General features: G+C 47.4%; 2 protein-coding genes across 8 annotated transcripts in view; one reads left to right on the top strand and one right to left on the bottom strand.

Annotated features, from left to right (window-relative positions):
- KDM2B (lysine demethylase 2B) overlaps nt 1-4,005 on the top strand; it is a 37,387-nt gene extending 33,382 nt beyond the window's left edge. For all 6 annotated transcript variants that reach the window (XM_081966230.1, XM_081966229.1, XM_081966228.1 and 3 more), the window contains 3 exons: nt 608-769; nt 1,969-2,187; nt 3,495-4,005. In XM_081966230.1, coding sequence (XP_081822356.1) covers nt 608-769; nt 1,969-2,187; nt 3,495-3,676 — 563 coding nt within the window. In that variant the 3' untranslated portion in view covers nt 3,677-4,005. The remainder of the gene's footprint in view (nt 1-607; nt 770-1,968; nt 2,188-3,494) is intronic.
- Nucleotides 4,006-5,199: 1,194 nt separating this feature from the next.
- Nucleotides 5,200-16,095, bottom strand: RNF34 (ring finger protein 34). Of its 2 annotated transcripts, none has more exons than XM_081966787.1 (6): nt 15,926-16,095; nt 10,182-10,403; nt 9,075-9,470; nt 8,881-8,940; nt 7,716-7,917; nt 5,200-7,473 (listed from the first exon to the last, which is right to left on the bottom strand). In XM_081966787.1, the coding sequence occupies exons 1-6, from the start codon at nt 16,076-16,078 to the stop codon at nt 7,286-7,288; spliced, it is 1,221 nt and encodes a 406-aa protein (XP_081822913.1). In that variant the 5' UTR covers nt 16,079-16,095; the 3' UTR covers nt 5,200-7,285. The 2 variants fall into 2 exon arrangements, with proteins under 2 accessions (XP_081822913.1, XP_081822914.1); XM_081966788.1 differs by lacking the exon at nt 15,926-16,095 and adding an exon at nt 10,866-11,596.
- Between the last annotated feature and the right edge of the window lie 1,408 nt (nt 16,096-17,503).

Raw genomic sequence — 17,503 nt, 5'->3', positions numbered from 1 at the left:
GCATAGCAGAATAGTAGAAAGTGTGGCAGGGCAAAGACCCCAAATAAAAGATGGCTGCAGGCCCGACATGGGATATGTGACCAAGTGACCCTTGGACTGTGACCTGATTAGACCACATGATGCATTGCACGGGCGGGGGAAAGAAAACTTGACTTCTTAGTTGGTGGTTAGAGTTGGCTTTCTTTAGACATGCCAATATGAGATGCCTAATAGCAATAGCACTTAGACTTACCCCTTCATACCTCTTTCCAGTGCTTTCCAGCCCTCTCTAAGCGGTTTACAGAGTTAGCCTTTTGCCCCCAACAATCTTGCTCCTCATTTTACCCACCTTGGAAGGACAGAAGGCTTGAGTCAAGCTTGAGCCTGGTGGGATTCGAACTGCCGAATTGCAGGCAGCTGACTTTCAGCAGAAGTAGCCTGCAGTACCGCACTCTAACCACTGCGCCACCATGACTTAATAAATCTGTACTTTGAAGAATATGCCTTCCTTGGAGTTGGGTGATTCCGTTGGGTGTCTTTAACGGCAGTGGGGGGAGAGAGAGGAAGGAGGAGGATTGTCTTGAAGTCAATGGCCACTTTTGAGGGTTGCATCCTTCCCTCCCCCTAGCTCTCCGGGATCTGCTTTTGGCGGGATGCTCGTGGATCGCCGTTTCCGCACTCTGCAGCTCCAGCTGCCCCCTTCTTCGAACGCTGGACAGCCAATGGGTGGAAGGCCTAAAGGATGCCCAGATGCGAGACCTCCTGTCGCCCCCAACTGACAACCGACCAGGTGTGTATCCCCAATTTTGGACTCTGGCAACAAGACTTGGGTATCTGTCTTCAGGAGAGAACCCAGAGTATAAAGCTACCAGGTTTCCCATATTTATGTGTGTGTGTGTGTGTGTCTCGTCATGGCCTCAAGAATGGGGCAGGGGATAAAGTAATGGAATGTGCTGAAATGAGCAAATTGACATTTGAAATTAGGGAACAAGAAGATTAACTATTTTATAAGATACGGGATATATATTTATCAATGGTTAGACCAAAAAATAGGGAAATGAAATACGATTGAGAGTTTTACAATACAAGGACATTGGAATGACATAGAATATAATATAAAGATGCACTATTATTGGATGGGTTTAGGAGGATGTGATGAACTGTTAAAATATAAATGAATTCAAAATTTAGAATACCTCGTATAAAATGAAGGAACAGTAGTTATAGTCAAATAAAGGATTAACAATAATAATAATAATGTATACATATATATTAGATTGATAATATGAGATTCTATATAAATTGTAAGGACTATGGAGAGGATGCACAAAAGTTTTGTAACCAATCGACATGCTGGATGTAGCTGGAAGACATTTTTTATGTTTTATGTGGTGTTTGTGTAAGTTTGTTTTAAAAATAAAAATTCTTATAATTAAAAAAAGAATGGGGCAGAGGAAATGGGTAGAGTAGAATCGTGGGTGTGGTGTGATACATATATATATATATATATATATATATATATATATATATATATATATATATTATGTACACCTTTTTGTCTTATTATATGATATATATATTAAAGTGTATTAATTATCCTATTCAGAGGTTGGGCTACAAGTTAAGAAGGATGGGTAGCACAGCGGTTTTCAAAGTGGGCCATTTTAAGAAGGGTGGACTTCAACTCCCAGAATCCCCCATGCTGGCATGGGGGATTCTGGGAATTGAAGTCCACCCTTCTTAAAACGGCCCACTTTGAAAAACACGGGACGAACTACCCACCTATATGAAACGATGGGTAGGTTGTTTACCAACCCTCTTTTTAACTCGTCTTCTCTTGCGTGATATTTTTATGGAAAGGATATTTCATTTTGACAGTCTCTGAGCCTAGGAGCTTAAGAGGTCTTGCATGGCTTTACCTGTTGAATCACAGCCTCTGCAGATGAAATAATAAACAAGACTTTCGCTGCCTTTGGTTAACTCGCGCAGGCCAGATCGACAACCGAAGCAAGCTACGGAACATCACTGATCTCCGCTTGTCTGGCTTGGACATCACGGATGCTTCCCTGCGTCTGATCATCCGGCATATGCCTCTCCTGTCCAAGCTTAATCTCAGCTTCTGTAATCACGTCACGGACCAGTCCATCAACTTGTTAACGGCGGTGGGCACCACCACGCGGGACTCCCTAACCGAGGTTATTTTGAGAGGTAGGCTGGGAGCAATTCAACATGTAGAGGAGTCTTCTTGGAAAAGATTTCTGCACCTCTTAGTCTGACTCCCTCTTCTTTGTGGCAACCCCTGAGATATTGGAAGACTGCTATCCTGTCTCCCCTAGTCCTTCTTTTCATTAAACTAGACATACCCAGTTCCTGCAACCGTTCTTCATATGTTTTAGCCTCCAGTCCCCTAATCCTCTTTGTTGCTCTTCTCTGCACTCTTCCTCCACATCTTTTCTACATCCTGGCGACCAAAACTGAATGCAGTATTTCAAGTGTGGCCTTCCCAAGGCCTTATAAAGTGGCATTAACCCTTCACGTGATCTTGATTCTATCCCTCTGTTGATGCAGCCTAGAACTGTGTTGGCTTTTTTGGCAGCTGCTGCACATGGCTGGCTCCTATTTAAATGGTTGTCCACTAGGACTCCAAGATCCCTCTCACAGTTACTACTGTTGAGCAAGGTACCACCTATACTGTACCTGTGCATTTCGTTTTTCTTGCCTAAATGTAGAACCTTACTCTTTTCACCATTGAATTTCATTTTGTTAGATAGCACCCAATGTTCAAGTCTGTCAAGATCCTTCTGTATCTTAAGCCTATCTTCTGGAGTGTTGGCTATTCCTGCCAGCTTGGTGTCATCTGCAAATTTGATGAGTTCCCCATTTATTTCCTCGTCCAAATCATTGATGAAGATGTTGAAGAGTCCTGGGCCCAAAACAGAGCCTTGGGGTACTCCACTGCATACTTCCCTCCATGTAGATGCAGTTCCATTGAGAACTACACGTTGAGTGCGGTTGGTCAGCCAGTTATGAATCCATCTGGTGGTGATGCTGTCCAACCCACATTCTTCTACTTTATCTAGTAGAAGGTTATGGTCTACCTTATCAAATGCCTTACTGAAGTCCAAGTAAAGTATATTTTAGTGGTCCACCTGCCATCCAAAACAGCCCCAGAGAAAAATATGTGTCTCTTAAGTGTTATTGCCCTTCCTTCCTTCCTTCCTTCCTTCCTTCCTTCCTTCCTTCCTTCCTTCCTTCCTTCCTTCCTTCCTTCCTTCCTTCCTTCCTTCCTTCCCTGTTAGAATGCAATATTGCAGGCTAATTCTGCTAACTGCTATCAGTTCGACCCTGACTGGCTCAAGGTTGACTCAGCCTTTTATCCTTCTGTAAAACGAGGAGCTAGATTGTGGGGAGCAAGGGGCTGGCTCTGTAAAAGCGCTTAGAGAGGGCTGTAAAAGTACTAGGAAGCGGTATATAAGCCTGTGCTATTGCTAACCCTCCCTCTGTTTCGCTTGCAGACTGCAACAAGGTGACCGACCAGTGCCTGTCATACTTCAAGCGCTGTGGAAGCATCTGTCACATTGACCTCCGCTTCTGCAAGCAGGTCAGCAGGGAAGGCTGCGAACAGTTCATCGCCGAGATGTCGGTCAGCGTCCAGTTTAGCCAAACGGAAGAGAAACTTCTGAAGAAGCTGAGTTAGTATTTGCAAAGACAGTGTTGTAAATAGAGGTGAAGGAAGCAGGGGGGGGGGGGTGGAAGGACCGAAGGAAGACACTTTCCCCCCCCCCCCGCCCCGGACACACGGCGTAGATGTCGAGAGAACGGACCGGACCGCATGGGAATGCCGCCAGGTTAGCAATTTGGTGCTCTGGCGGGCAGTTTGCTTCCTGGGATTTTCATGTGCCGGGAAAGAGACGGATACGCCCACTCGGAACTGCGGCTGGAGTGCCTGGACAAAGACTTTTTTTTCGCAAGCCCCCGAAGAGAAGCCTTCGTTCCGTGCTGCTGAAGGTGGGCCCCTCCCCTGCGTTTTTCCGCCTACGGGAACTGTGGTTGGTTGGGGGGGGGGTTGTTTATTTTCTTCCCCTGTTACATCTTGACCTGATGCAAAACTATTTTTGTACAAATTCCCTTTTAAAAAGTTATTTATGCAAAGTTCTCAAATGCATCTCCGGCGTTTTGACTTGGGTTTCGCGTTGCCAAATGTTTCCGGGGTGTCCGGGGGGGGGGGTGTAGGTTGGGGTGGGGGGGGGGAAGGAGAGCAGACTTCGGAAGAGAGACAACCGATTGGATGGATATATTTTCCCCAATTTTGAAGGGGCGGAGGGGAAACATCCTGGAATACTTTTACGAGGGGTTGGGAAGTTAGCGTGTTTTGTATACCGTTTTGTATATTCGAGCAACAGAGTTAAGGCATGTGGTGCAAATAAGACAAAAAGGTGTACAGATGAAGGATGAAAGTGTCGTTAAAATTCTCCCCGTATAAAGCCCACCTTCTCCTTAATTTGGAAAAGTTTTCAGTTACAGCCAGTTTTCTGGAAAAGGATTAAGCTATTGGGGCTTTCAAACCCCATCTTCAAGTTAAGGAGTTTTGGGTTTTTTTAAAAAAAACAAGTTGTTATAGTTTATCTTGGTTAACTATTTTTTTTAAAGGGGTGGGTGGGAATTCGGTATACAGTACATGAAGTGCCATTGTTGTGAAAGTGGTTGATTTCCTTCCTCATTTGACCTCTATTCAAATCTGTATAAATGATTGTACAAAAAAACAGAGGCTAGCTTGTATCATACATGTTGAACCTTTGTAAGATTTCCTGGAAAAGCCCCCTGTGGCTTCAACCTTCCCCCCCTGCCCTAAAGTTGTTTTCCAAGAGCAAACTTGGACGTTAAAAGAGATTCCAGCGTTCAGTTATTTCTCCGTTAACGACATTTTGTGATCCAGAGGAATCCAGTTGCTATGTCCCTTGGTGGGGGTGAAAGTAAAAACTTTTAATAGAAAAATCAACCTTGGCTTACCTGGTGGTGTGTTTTCCCTTTACAAGGGAAACGGCGGTGAAAAGAAATCTGTAACTCACAAAACATGAGGCTGGCCCGCCTATAGGTTTCGTGCTTCCCCGACACACAGAAAATTAAGTGCCTTCCAGTCCGCCTCGCTTTTGCGTCTGGGCTTTTTTGCGTCTGGGGGTGGGGGAGAAGCGGGAAGGGGCAGAGAAACGCAGACGGAAGCCAATTGACGAAACGTTTATTAAGCCAGCCGTTACTCAGAATGTGATGGATATGCTACAGTCCCGATTATGCATGTACCCTGAACGACTCGATATTCTACACACCGTCTCCTCGTTAAGAGACATTTTCAAAAAAAAGCAAACAACCCCAAAGCCGTCACATCTTCTTGCTCCCTTCTGAAAAACGGTCAGCTTCAAGATACAAACGGTTACCCTTTGTATCCAAAGTTCCCCCGCTCTCCAATTTTCACAGCCCTTTCGAACAAAGCCTGACATTCACAATAAGCCTCCCCAAATCGCCTCTTGCTTTCCCTACGCGCCGCGCGGATTCTGTGTGGCCCGGTGCAAGTTTTTGGGGCCTTCCGCTCATCCCAGGTATTTGGGGACTGCAAATCTCGTACAAACCGTCGGGGAGTGACTGCAATATGTGTCACTGGGCAGGAAAGTAAAGATGGTGGCAGAACAGATAATCTTTTAGGACAACCCCCCCCCATCTCTCTTCCCCCTCCCCCCCCCCCAGCAGGAGGGCTAAATAAGCAAGATTGCAATTGGTTGCTCTTGGACCTGGCTTTAAAAAAAAACCCAATTCCTCAGGTCTGCTGTGGGTTGCGTTTTGCTGCTCCTGGACTCCCTTCCATCACCTGGGTCCTTCCTGAAAGTCTACACTTCTGCGGACTTTGGGAATTTGAGGGCTGGCTGGGTGCAGAGGCGAGGGGAGCTACAGCAGAGTGGTCCACTCCTGTAGACCCCCTTCCCCACGGAGGTCACTTTGGCTTCCCCATGTGTGTGAGTGGGGAGGGGCTCTACCAGTTGATGGAGAGGGGGGGGGGGGGTATGAGAAGACAATGGGGAGACTTGGCTTTGGGAACAAGGCCGATGGCCGTGGGCTTCTCTCTCGGGTCACCCAGAGCCTAACATGGAAATGGGCTCTCACCCACCGGACCGGATGTTGCCATCGGAGCGATTGCTCTGATAGAGTCCATGGCATGAAATCCGTTGCTTGTGGTCAGATCCCGATGACCAGGAGACTCTGTGGCCTCCATCCACTGCAGGCAGGATCTACTGGATCGGTCCACCCTCAGCAACTGATGGACCCAGTTTCAGAAGAGGGTTGGCACTGTTCCTGTTGGTAGGCAGTCCATCCAAAGCTTCTTCTATTGAGGCACCTGTCCTATGGGGCACCCCCTCCTTCCCTCCCCACCCCAAGACCAGGTTGTGACAGCAGGTCGGGGGTGGTGGTGGTGTCTCAGGGAACTAGACATTCACCGTTGTAGCTGATTCTTTTGCTGCCTCCGTCTGGTTTGTATATTTTAAATTTATACGGTGCTTTTTGAAACGTTTCCCCATGCCTTAAAACTTTGCTTTACGGATTGTTGCATGCAATCCAGCAAAGCTTTTGGAGGCCAGAACGCCACAAATTCACCCTCAAGGTGAGAATGGAAACTCAACTCTTCCCGCTCTGAATCCGAGGACGTTTTTAAGGGTGTCGGAACGGAAATGCAAACTGGCTCACTGTCTCTCTCTGACGCAGACTGTAAAAGGCAGCTTTCAATTCTTTCCATTAAGGCTAATTGCAGATCCCCAGGTGGGCTGACACTCTGGGTTGATTGGCACAAAAGGTGCTCTGCCAGCCCACCCACCCAATTTCTCCCCCCCCCGAGAAAACGCCCCCCTCCCCCCCGGGAAGACTCTGCTTCGTCCTGTTGCACTCCGAGAAGATTAAACTCTGCTCTCCTTCGTCTTCTCTCTCTTTTTGGGTGCTATTTTTCAGAAGAGAGCAATCTCCTCCTGCAAGTTTGACTCTTGAACTCGAGTCTTGCCTTTTTTTTTTTCTCGTCTCGGAGGGGGAGGGGGAGAATAAAAAAGGAAAAAGGAAAAGCAATCCAGTTCACACATCTCTATCTTTAAGAGGCATCTGACTTGCAAAGCAGAAATACAATCGGTCAAAGCTCCTAAGCTCCCAGTTGGGATGCTATGAGAATGGACTGGGAGGGGGGCTTTCCAGAGCCTCCCCCCCCCTCCCCACGTGGCCGTCTCGGGAGGAAATGTGCAGCGGAAAGCGTCCGGGCGGGGCTGAGCCCAGCCGCTCAGGACTTGAAGACGTGAACGGCCCGAACAACAAACTGGCGGCAGATCGGACATTCGCTCATCCGTTTCCCGCACTTGGTGCAGGCGACCATGTGGCCGCACTCCAGCAGCACACAATCGATGACCGCGTCCATGCAGATCCGGCAGAGGTTGTCGTCCTCGTCGGTCAGCGGAGGCTTCTCTCCTTCTGCCAAGGAGCAAAAGGGCACGGTTAGTGGCGGCGACACAGGAGGCGCTGCTTTTACTGACCCGGTTTGTGTCATTAAGCGCAGCGGTCCACCACCCACGGCAACTGGGGGATAGGGACTTCGGTCGCTAAGCGGTGGAGCACGAGGCATTCAAAGGACTCGGGAGGGAAACGGAGTGCGCCGGCTTCCCTCCCGCGAACAAATGCACGTGACGGGCAAGACAAAAACCGGGAAGACTCACGCAGCCGGTGATTCGTCTGGTTCTCCCTGTAGAGCCGGCTGACTTTTTCTACCAGTTCCCATTTTTCGCAACATCCCGAATAGTTGACAAAGTTACAAGCCAGGATTTCTTTCAGCTGCCGGACGGTCAGCCCTTCCACGTCATCGAGGCTGGAAATATCAGACAGCGAGGCCCTGGCACGCTTCCTGGACTGGCCCGGAGTCTGAAAAAAAGAGGAGTTTTCCATGAGAGAGGGAGCCAGAGAAAGCCACAGGTGCTGCAGAGTGGGGCCAGGACAATGGAGAGCCAAGCTACCAGGGATTTCTCTTCCTCCCCCACCACCCAAAAGGGTGTTCTGACTGAGGCTTCCCGAGAGCATGAAGCGAACTCCTGGTCCCAATGAAAGAAAACCCTTTGATTAATTGGCTGTGAATTCTGCTCCTTCACATCCAGCAAAGTCTTTCAAGGGAGGATTTACAGTCACAGACCTTATCTGGCTTGGAGAGCTGCCAGGCTGATTTCTGCAGAATTTGGCCAGGAGACTCGGAGAGTCACGAACCAATGAAGCGAACTAATGGTCTCCTGCAAACTCCACTCCCCTGTCGCTCCTCTTTTATTCCCTCTTTATCGTCTGTGGCCTTCCTCCCAAGTCGACCCCTGTTCTTTAGCTGTTCCCTTCGTCTGGCCACTCTGCGTATGAACCCACTGGGAACAGGCTCCAGCTGTTCTTCTGCCTCACTGATGTCTGACTCTGAAGGCAGCTGATAACTGTCATACGGCCCTGGCCCCCTCGCTGCCCCCAACACAGAGCCCTCATCCGAGCCTTCCCCAGACTCCAGGACTGGCCCAGGTTCCTCCCCAACCCTCCTCACTGTCCAAATCTATTGCCAGCTCTGCTAGCCGCTGGCAGGCCGTAACACCCAGGAGGATGAGAATGCCAGGTCGTAAAGAGGTTTGCCTTAACACCAGGGGGGCCAAAGCATGGCAACTTTGAAAACCGATGGACTTCAACTCCCAGAATTCCAGGCTGGGGAGGATTGCATGGCTGGCTGGAGAATTCTGGGAGTTGAAGTCCAACAGCCTTCAAAGTTCTTGAGGTTGCCTTAAATTGTACCAGAAAAGTAACGAGGGAGTAAAAAAAACCTTTGGGGGATGTCAAATGTCATTTTGGGAGTTTGTTCCTTACTTCTTGTGCTGCGTGGTCTTCCTCCGCCCCCAGATCGGCCGAGAGTCTCTCGCTTGGCCCCTAAATGCACAAGAAGAATTACTGCCAGCTTCTGGTCATCTAGAAGTGGCAGCTTCCTCTCCCCATTGGCCCAGCTGGGGAGGCAGGATCAGGAAAGGTCCCCCGGCCACCCCCAGCCTCCTCCAGGGACCTACCTGTAACTGTGTCTCATTGGCCGCGTTTTCCTGCCGGCTGGCGAGTTCTCCCTGAGAGGAGGAGACCGATCCCGAGAGAGAAACGTGCTGGGTGGAGAGGCTGGACGCCTGCGACCGCATGGAGTACAGGCTGCTAGTGTCTGTCGTCTCCTCCTCGGAGGCCAAGCCGTGATGGCGGAGGATGAGGTCGACCAAGTCTTCCTTTTCCCGGCAGGTGTCCGTGGGGATGTTCCGGAGGAGCAGGTACTGGCGCAGGTCCTTGACTTTCAAGCGCATCAGCTGCGGCCGCTGGAAGGCCGCCTCCTGCAGCAACTGGCAGGTGGAGCAACGGCGCAGGTTGTCTTGCAAGACTGAGCACACCGAGCAGAAATCCTTCTTGCACTCGCAACACACGTGCTGGAGGAGAGGAGGGCGGGGGGGAGAAAGGGGAGTGACACGCCTCGCGGTGCAGGAGGGAAAAGGGAATGAGGAAGAGCTCAGTTCACATAGGTCGTCTTCGACTTACGGCTGCCGTTGAGGCCAACATTTCTGTTCCTAAGTGAGTTTTGCGCCAGTTTGTAACCTTTTATTGTTGCCACTGCTTTTAAGGGAGTCACTCTGGTTGTTAAGTGAATCTTAAACACGGTTGTTAAGTGAACCTGGCTTCCCCCTCGACTGGTTGTCAGATGCCAGGACACTGCAACGGTCATAAATACGAATCAGTTGCCAGGCGTCTGAATTTTGATCATGGTGTCCCTTTTTTTCAGTGCTCTTGTAATTTTGCACGGTCACTAAATGAACTTTTGTAAGTCGAGGATTCCCTGTCCTTATTGTATTCACAAAAATCGACGAGGAATGGGGAAGGCCTGCAGCCCCTCAACCGGTCCCCAGAATTCTTACATCCAGCCATTCCCTCTCCTCCCCCATCTCTAATCCTGGGCACCTTTCACTGGCATTCAAGCATCACTGAAGGACGACCGGCGGCCAGGAGGTTTCGGCCCCAGGCTGGACCCCAAAGACGTGCCCCCTCCCCAATCCACGGGGGCTTTCTAACGTCCCGCTCTCCATTTTTTGCTGCCTTCCCACGTGACCAATCAGAGCCCACCGGGTAGGCCTTAAAACCCTCACCTTTTTCCTGAAGACGGAGAAGGAAAGGCCACAAGATTTGCAGAGGGCAGCGTTCGGTCCTGCCGCCGCCGCCGAGGAATAGACGGTGAAGTCTGTGCTTGGGGCGAACCGAAAGGGGTTCGCTCCGCTTCCGAATCCGGGCTGCTGGCTGCGAACCGCTCCCGTCCCCATGACCTCATTCAGCAACCCGCAGCAGGAAGCCCACATGGAGGTCGCCCCTGCCTGGAAGAGACCAGTAGAAGCCAAGTCAGCCTCTGGAGTCGGGACAGCCTTCCCAGGTTGAAGCGGCACGCAAAGACACACACACACACACGCTCTCTCTCTCTCTCTCTCACGCACACGCACACACATCTGTCTTCGGGATGTCCTGCTGGTTGCCTTGCCAGCGTAAAAGTCCATCTCTTAACGCCCGAACCAGTGGAGAAGGGAGACCCACAACGGCACCCAATTAAGACATCCAGATTCCTCCCATCAACAAGAGAAGTTGCAGGATGCTCCCCTTTTCCACTAAGAACTTTGGAAGAGTCACTCGGTTCTCCGGTTATGGCGATGGCTGCAGGCGGTGAGCAAGCCGTTTCCAGATCTAGGGTAAGGGGTGACGATGACAACAAAACACACAATTTTTCCCACGACGGGGAAGGGCATCTGCAGCATGTGTGGCTCTCCTGTTTCAGGAACCTGTACCTTTTTTCCGTTAAGGGAGCGCCGTCTTTCCCACCTCAATCCTCTGAGGCGCCAGGACCTCTGCCGCACCTGTCATGTTCTTTTCCGATCTGCCCCAAATCATTTAGCCAAAGTTGGAAAATAAACTCCAAGGAGATTCGAAGCAAGCGACCGGCGCCACAGTTTCACTATTCCTCATGGCTGAGTTTCCTGGGAGGATTTCTTTTCAGAAAGGGATGGTGGGAATCTTCCGAAAACTACCAAAGTCTCAGGATTTATACTGAGGGAAAAGCGAAAAATGAGCCAGCAGGAGAGGAAGGGTAGACTTAACGGTCCCAGGACGTAGGTGCCATCTGTTTCAGGGATCAGCCTGATGGATAATCAATCCAGCTTTAAATAATTGTTGATGCCAAAAGAGGCTAAAATCCCCACAACTAGGATTGCAGTTCACATGCCTTGCCGTTGCCTCCTTATTTTCTTTTTAAGCTCCTTTTTTTTGCTCCTTATTGTACACCTCTTTATCTTATGTATTTTCATTCTGCTTGCTACATGGCCAGCTGCCCAGAGTTCTTCTGGAGTGGAATCGAATACAGAAATTAATGAAATATAAGGTCACCCGAAGAGTCTGCCAAGAAAGACACCTTTCTCACAATACTTTTGAGATGATGTCGACTTTCAGGGCGTTGAATCAAAAATGTACACAAACGCTGACATTTCATCATGCTGTTTCTTTGGAGAAGACAGCACAGCAACTGAAACAAGAAGCACAGTTTAATGGAGGAAAAGAAAAACGTGGTCCCCGATTCTTCCGAAGGACATTTCAAATGTACCCCTCCAAAATCCTTACGCCCTGAACGCATCAGTGTAAGAACTGCAATCAGAGTGCAAACTAGCTAGGATTAGAATCTCCTTGCGTGCCTCGGGGCTGGGCTGACAATCCTATCTACCCCAAACTAACCCAACATCCTTGGGCTGTTGTCCTCCTATGGGCTCTTTTTGTACAGCGAAGCCTCAAGGGAACGCCAAGTACAGAAACGCCAAGAACATGGCATGGTGCCACTTTGGACACAGCATTTATGCCCGGAGAAGCTCTCAAGTGGCAAAAAAAAACACCGGGTCTCCCCCTTCAAAGGGGTCCAACATTTCCCACCGTGGAAATGGTGGAATCAAGCCGGCACTTTGGTGGAAGAGATTTTCCAGCTAGTTTATTTTTTGTTTTTCATCACATTCGTCCCTTGAGCATTCTGAACCACAGAAATTGCTGTCGTCAGGGTGACGAGGAAAGCATTTTCGGGGAATTTAAGAATTCTGCCCTTCTCATTTAGTCCCCAAAGTCCTCCTCTCCTTCCTGCCTTTAGCTGGTTTCATTTTCTCTCTTCAGCTCACATTTCTCTCCCAGCTACTCTTGAATCTGATTCCTCCCAAACAGCCAAAACATTCCTCTGATCAGTTTCAGTTTTGTTGCCCCAAAACTCCCTGGGACAGCCTCTGTTTCTTTCAAGGATACTTACTTAACAATCATACTTTCAGACTAAGATCGCAAGGAATTACCCAAGGAGATTCAATAGGCAAATCTAGAATCGATCCATAACCGTATATTATTGAAAAACCTAAAACTACATGAAGACAGCATAAAGGAAGTCTCCAGCTAATCCCTATGGCACAGAAGCATTTTTTAAAATTATCTCTTTACAAAGAGGGACTAGGAAGAAATCTCTGTGGAATTCCAAGCTAATCCCACTCTTTAGATTTGGGGCTACAGCAGAGAAGTCCCCGCTGCTAATCCAAGATCTCTGAATAGCAAGCAGAACCATCTCAGCTGCTGCTCCTTTTTCCTTGCAGGGAAGTGACCGCGGGGGGGGGGGGGTAGATCACATCTAGAAACATTTTTTCCCCTTACAGAATCCTACCCTGCGTTACTCTTAGTCATACTCCATAAACTTGACCTTTTGTGACTACAGAAGAGCCATCTGGGTTTATTCAGAAACAGACTTTTGACGTTCAGCAGGATTTATTCTCATGCAAATGGCAGCATTGCAGCGAAAGATCTATTTAATCAGAGGAAGAGTCCTTGCAGACGCCATTTATAGGTATATACGTCTCACATAAAAATGCAAAGCTAACCTTTTACCCCAGCATTTTTTTCCTTTTGTCACAGACTTTGAACTGGCCACGCCAAGCAAGGGTTCGCCAGTCAAATTTCACGGACCTTTCATTTAAAACCCTGCACTTAAGCAGGGAGTTGGATTGGATCTCCTTTCTCATGTTCCAAATGTTCTCCTTTCTACATTCTGGCTGATTACTAATCACCCGACAGTAAAGAAAGAAGGCATTGGAATGGGGCACGTCGCGCTGGTTCATGATGTTTTCTGGTAGTTGTTATTTCCAAGAAACTGCACCCCAAGGGCTGGCCTCGGTCACCTTAGACACTCTGGCTTTCCAATAAACAAATGGCATTCCTGCACGTTTTGCTCCAAATAAGCCCCCCCCCCTTCCCCGTGAAAGCCAGGGGCCTTGTCCCCCAAGAAGAAATAGCACCCCTGTTGCTACTGAGCAAGCCCATCTCTGAAAACACAGAGTCTCCTGGAAGGAACGCAAGACAAAATTCTTGGAATAACTGATGACAGAAAATAAGAACCTAATTTTGGGAGGGCATTTTAGCTTTTCTGCTAAGGATGGGAGAAGACGACCATGAGACAAAAACGTGTCGTGTCCCAGCTAGTGAACATGTGAACAGTAGCCGGCAACAGGGTTGACATGGCTGACTTTTTATATTTCACTCCTCCCCCCTATCCATTGGTGTTATACAAGGGTGGGCAAATTCAGACCCGGTCCCATTCTGAAGTTTTGCAGGTGGTCCCAGGGCTTGAGAATATTCTTCCTCATCTCTGGCACTTTTTGCAACCTCTTTTAACATCTCCCTTGTCACTTCTCTCCAACGGCTTTTATTTTCCTCCTTTTAAATCAATGCTCTTTTGTTCCTCTCATGCGCGGCGTGTCTCTTCTATTTGCACGGCTCCTTGCACTGTGCCCCGAGGCCGGTCCTGATGCTAAGCGGGGTCTCTGTGCAACTGTGTTGTGCCTTTGCTACACAACCACCGATACACACTCCTTTCCCAAGACCGATCCAGCGGATAAACTTGTCAAGGGCTGTTGAATTGCTGTCATTCAGAAATACCTTCCACCAGCCGGTGCCCCAAAACCCAATACCAGGGCTGCAGAGTTGCCGCAGCTGAGCCAGCTCCAGGTCCAGAAGTAATAAACATTTCATCATCATCCAGAAAGTGATGGGAACATAAAGCGGAAAAAGTTATCGAAAATGAGAAGGTGAAGATCTTGTGGGACCTTCAAATAAAGACAGATCATCATTTGGAACACAACAGGCCAGACATCACGGTTGTTGAAAACCAAAACATACAATTTATTGACATCACTGTACCAGGAGATGCCAGAGTCAAAGAAAAAAACTGGGGGGGAAATCACAAAGTACCATGACCTGCCCATCGAAACCACGCGATTATGGATGAAACATGTAACAGTAACACTCATTGTCATCGGGGCACTTGGTACCATGTCCAAGAATTTTATAAGATACATCCACAAATTACAGCTTCCTGCAATAACACCAGCGGAACTGCAAAAAACTGCGCTGCTCGGAACATCGTATATTTTAAGGTGGTCCTTGGTTGATACCTAGGACGCTGGCAGCAACCCGTGTCAACCATTAACACCAGTCAGTGGTATTTGTGACACATCTTCAAATGTACAGTTGACTGAATTTCATGTTTAATGAATAAAAGAGATGGTGATAATAATAATTAGTTGATACCTAGGACGCTGCCAGAAACCAACCATTAGCACCAGTCAGTGGTATTTGTGACACATCTTTTAAATGTTCTCTGAACTGAGTTTCATGTTTAATGAATAAAAGAGATGATGATGATGATAATAATAATAATAATAATAATAATAATAATAATAATAATAATAATAATAATAATAATAATAATAATTATCTGCCAAATAATAATGTACTTGGTTGATCCCTAGGATGCTGGCAGCAACCAGTATCAACCATTAGCACCAGTCAATGGTATTTGTGATGCATTTTTGAATGTTCAGTTGGCTGAGTTTCATGTTTAATGAATAAAGTATAATAATAATAACAATAAATCGAGTGTTGTCCCGATTGTAATTGGAGCACTTGGAACAATACCTAAAGGGCTACCTCGTTATTTTTTATTTTTATTATTATTGTTGTTGTTATTGTTGTTGTTATTGTTATTATTAACATTATTCATTAAACATGAAACTCAGCCAACTGAACGTTCAAAAATGCATCACAAATACCATAGACTGGTGCTAATGGTTGATACGGTTTGCTGCCAGCGTCCTAGGTATCAACCAAGGACCTTCTTAAAATATAAGATGTTTCGAGTAGAGCAGTTTTTTTGCAATTCTGCTGGTGTTATTGCAGGAAGCTGCAATTTGTTGATGTATCTTGTATTATTATTGTTGTTGTTGTTGTTTCTTCATTAAACATGAAACTCAGCCAACTGAACATTCAAAAATGCATTACAAATACCAGTGACTGGTGCTAATGGTTGATACGGATTCTGCCAGCGTCCTAGGTATCAACCAAGGACCTTAAAATATAAAAATCAAAACAAATAAAAAACAACATATTATTATTATTATTACTATTATTACTATTATTATTATTATTATTCTCTGCCCTTTGATCCTCCTGGGTCAGGATGGAAGTTTGTGCTCCTGCTTGAAGGTCTGTTTTGGAAGCCCTGCAGGGATTTGGGGGGGGGACACATCTGAAGGGAAGACCCCTTTTGGGGGAGGGGGGTCTCCATCAGCCTCTCTGGGGAGCAGCAGGAGAAACAATAGCAACTAATAATAATAACAATGCAGAAGGATGCCGGTTCCTTAGTGATGGGTTAAAGCCCCGCCCCGGATGTTCAGACTCCCCCCTCTGTTCATTCAGGGAACCCAGACACCCCCAGACCCAATTCCAACCCCGCAGCCCCCCCATTTTAGCCCTCCTTTCCCCCCTCCCCCCGCTGGTTCACCTTCATGGCCGCTCCGAAGCCGCCTCCTGCCTTCGCCTTGACCGGGATAGGACCGGAAGTGGGGGGAAGGGTCGCCAACGGCTCAACCGTCTCCGACTCGCGCCCCCGGCCCGCGCGTTCTCGCGCCACGGCCACTCGCCCTATTCCGCGCATGCGCGCAGCCGGGTTTTTTTTTTCCTTCCCTACTTCGGTGTCTACAGCAGGTAGGCGGGGCCAGCCGGGGGGCGGGGACCGGGAAAGAGGCCACCGTCGCCCCAACCCTCAGCTCTCTGTCTTCCCATTGGCTGTTCCCGAGGGCCAATGACAGCGGCACAATCGGGCGGTTCCATTCTGTGGGAAGTGGAGGGGGGACAAGAAATTGGGGTGTGTTGCAGAAGGGGCGAGTTTATGAGGGCGTCCTTGGGAAGGGAGGGGGGGAGACTGTGACGTCACAGTATTTAAAAAAGAATTTGGGGCTCTTACGTCACATGTTGCACTGTGGAAGCTCATGATTATTATAATGAAAACTATTAGCATTTATTTCATTGTGATGGCTTTATAAATTCTAAATATGCCTTTTGGAAATTGTTTGGATTAAAATGGCAGGGGGTTGGACTAGAAGACCTCCAAGGTCCCTTCCAATTCTGCTATTGTATTGTATTGTAGCAATAATTTTTAACATATTGTCTCTGTGTTCATTTATTGGGTTCTCCCCCCCCAGTTCTACTTTTTTCTACCAGCTGCTCCCAAATTATAAATTATGAACTCGATCATAATATAATCTAGTCCTTAAAGTTCCAGCCTTGCAAAAACATTTTAGAAACACAGCTGTTGTTTGGTAAACAGAAACTTGTCTTATGTCAGCAAAACTTTCTGATCACGCAGAAAAGCAGTTTTTAGAATCACGTCATATGGAGAGACCTGAGCAAGAAGCTTTTCTGGTCAGGAGATTATGCTGGAGAAGTAAGCCATTCTTACCTGCTATTCTTATCATTAAGTCTTCTTAAATTTACACCAAGGTCATTAGCATAGCAATTGGTAATGCGCATAGAGACCTTTGCTTAATTGTGGAATAAACACTAATAAAACCAACTTTTAGTATTGAAAAGTAACATTTATTGATGTGCTGAATATACAGGATGATAGCATTATATACACGAGTCCTTGTTTTGTAAGCCTAAAGCCAAAGATGAGCAATGGAAATGAAGAGTTAATATTTTTTGCAATGTTGAAAAAGATTTTTTTGCTTAGCTTCCCAGTTCCAACATAGGCCCAATGATTCTTTATTTTCCTCAGAAGCCAAGTCTACGCAACCTAACCTGTGTGCTTACTGAACTAAATTGTATTCCTAGTTGCACGATAAATGAATTAGAAACCAAAGGGCAGGATTCACACCACACAGCCATTAAACCAATCCAAGCTTACACCAAGCAAGTGGTGGGATATGAGGTGAGAATGATTAAAAAGTTAACAGTCTTGTATGAACATATTTGGGAAAGGACACAAGTTTCTCCAGGGGAAGAGAATATTTGTAGTTCAAAGTAGAACTGTGGAATTCGTGCTATCTCTTGAGTTTGGTAGTTTGCTTGCAAACGTTTC

This window comes from Natrix helvetica (genome assembly GCF_964273705.1).
Source record: "Natrix helvetica genome assembly, chromosome: 14".
NCBI classification, from domain to species: domain Eukaryota; kingdom Metazoa; phylum Chordata; class Lepidosauria; order Squamata; family Natricidae; genus Natrix; species Natrix helvetica.
Note: the sequence above shows the minus strand (reverse complement) of the source record. Positions and strands in the feature narration are given on the sequence as shown.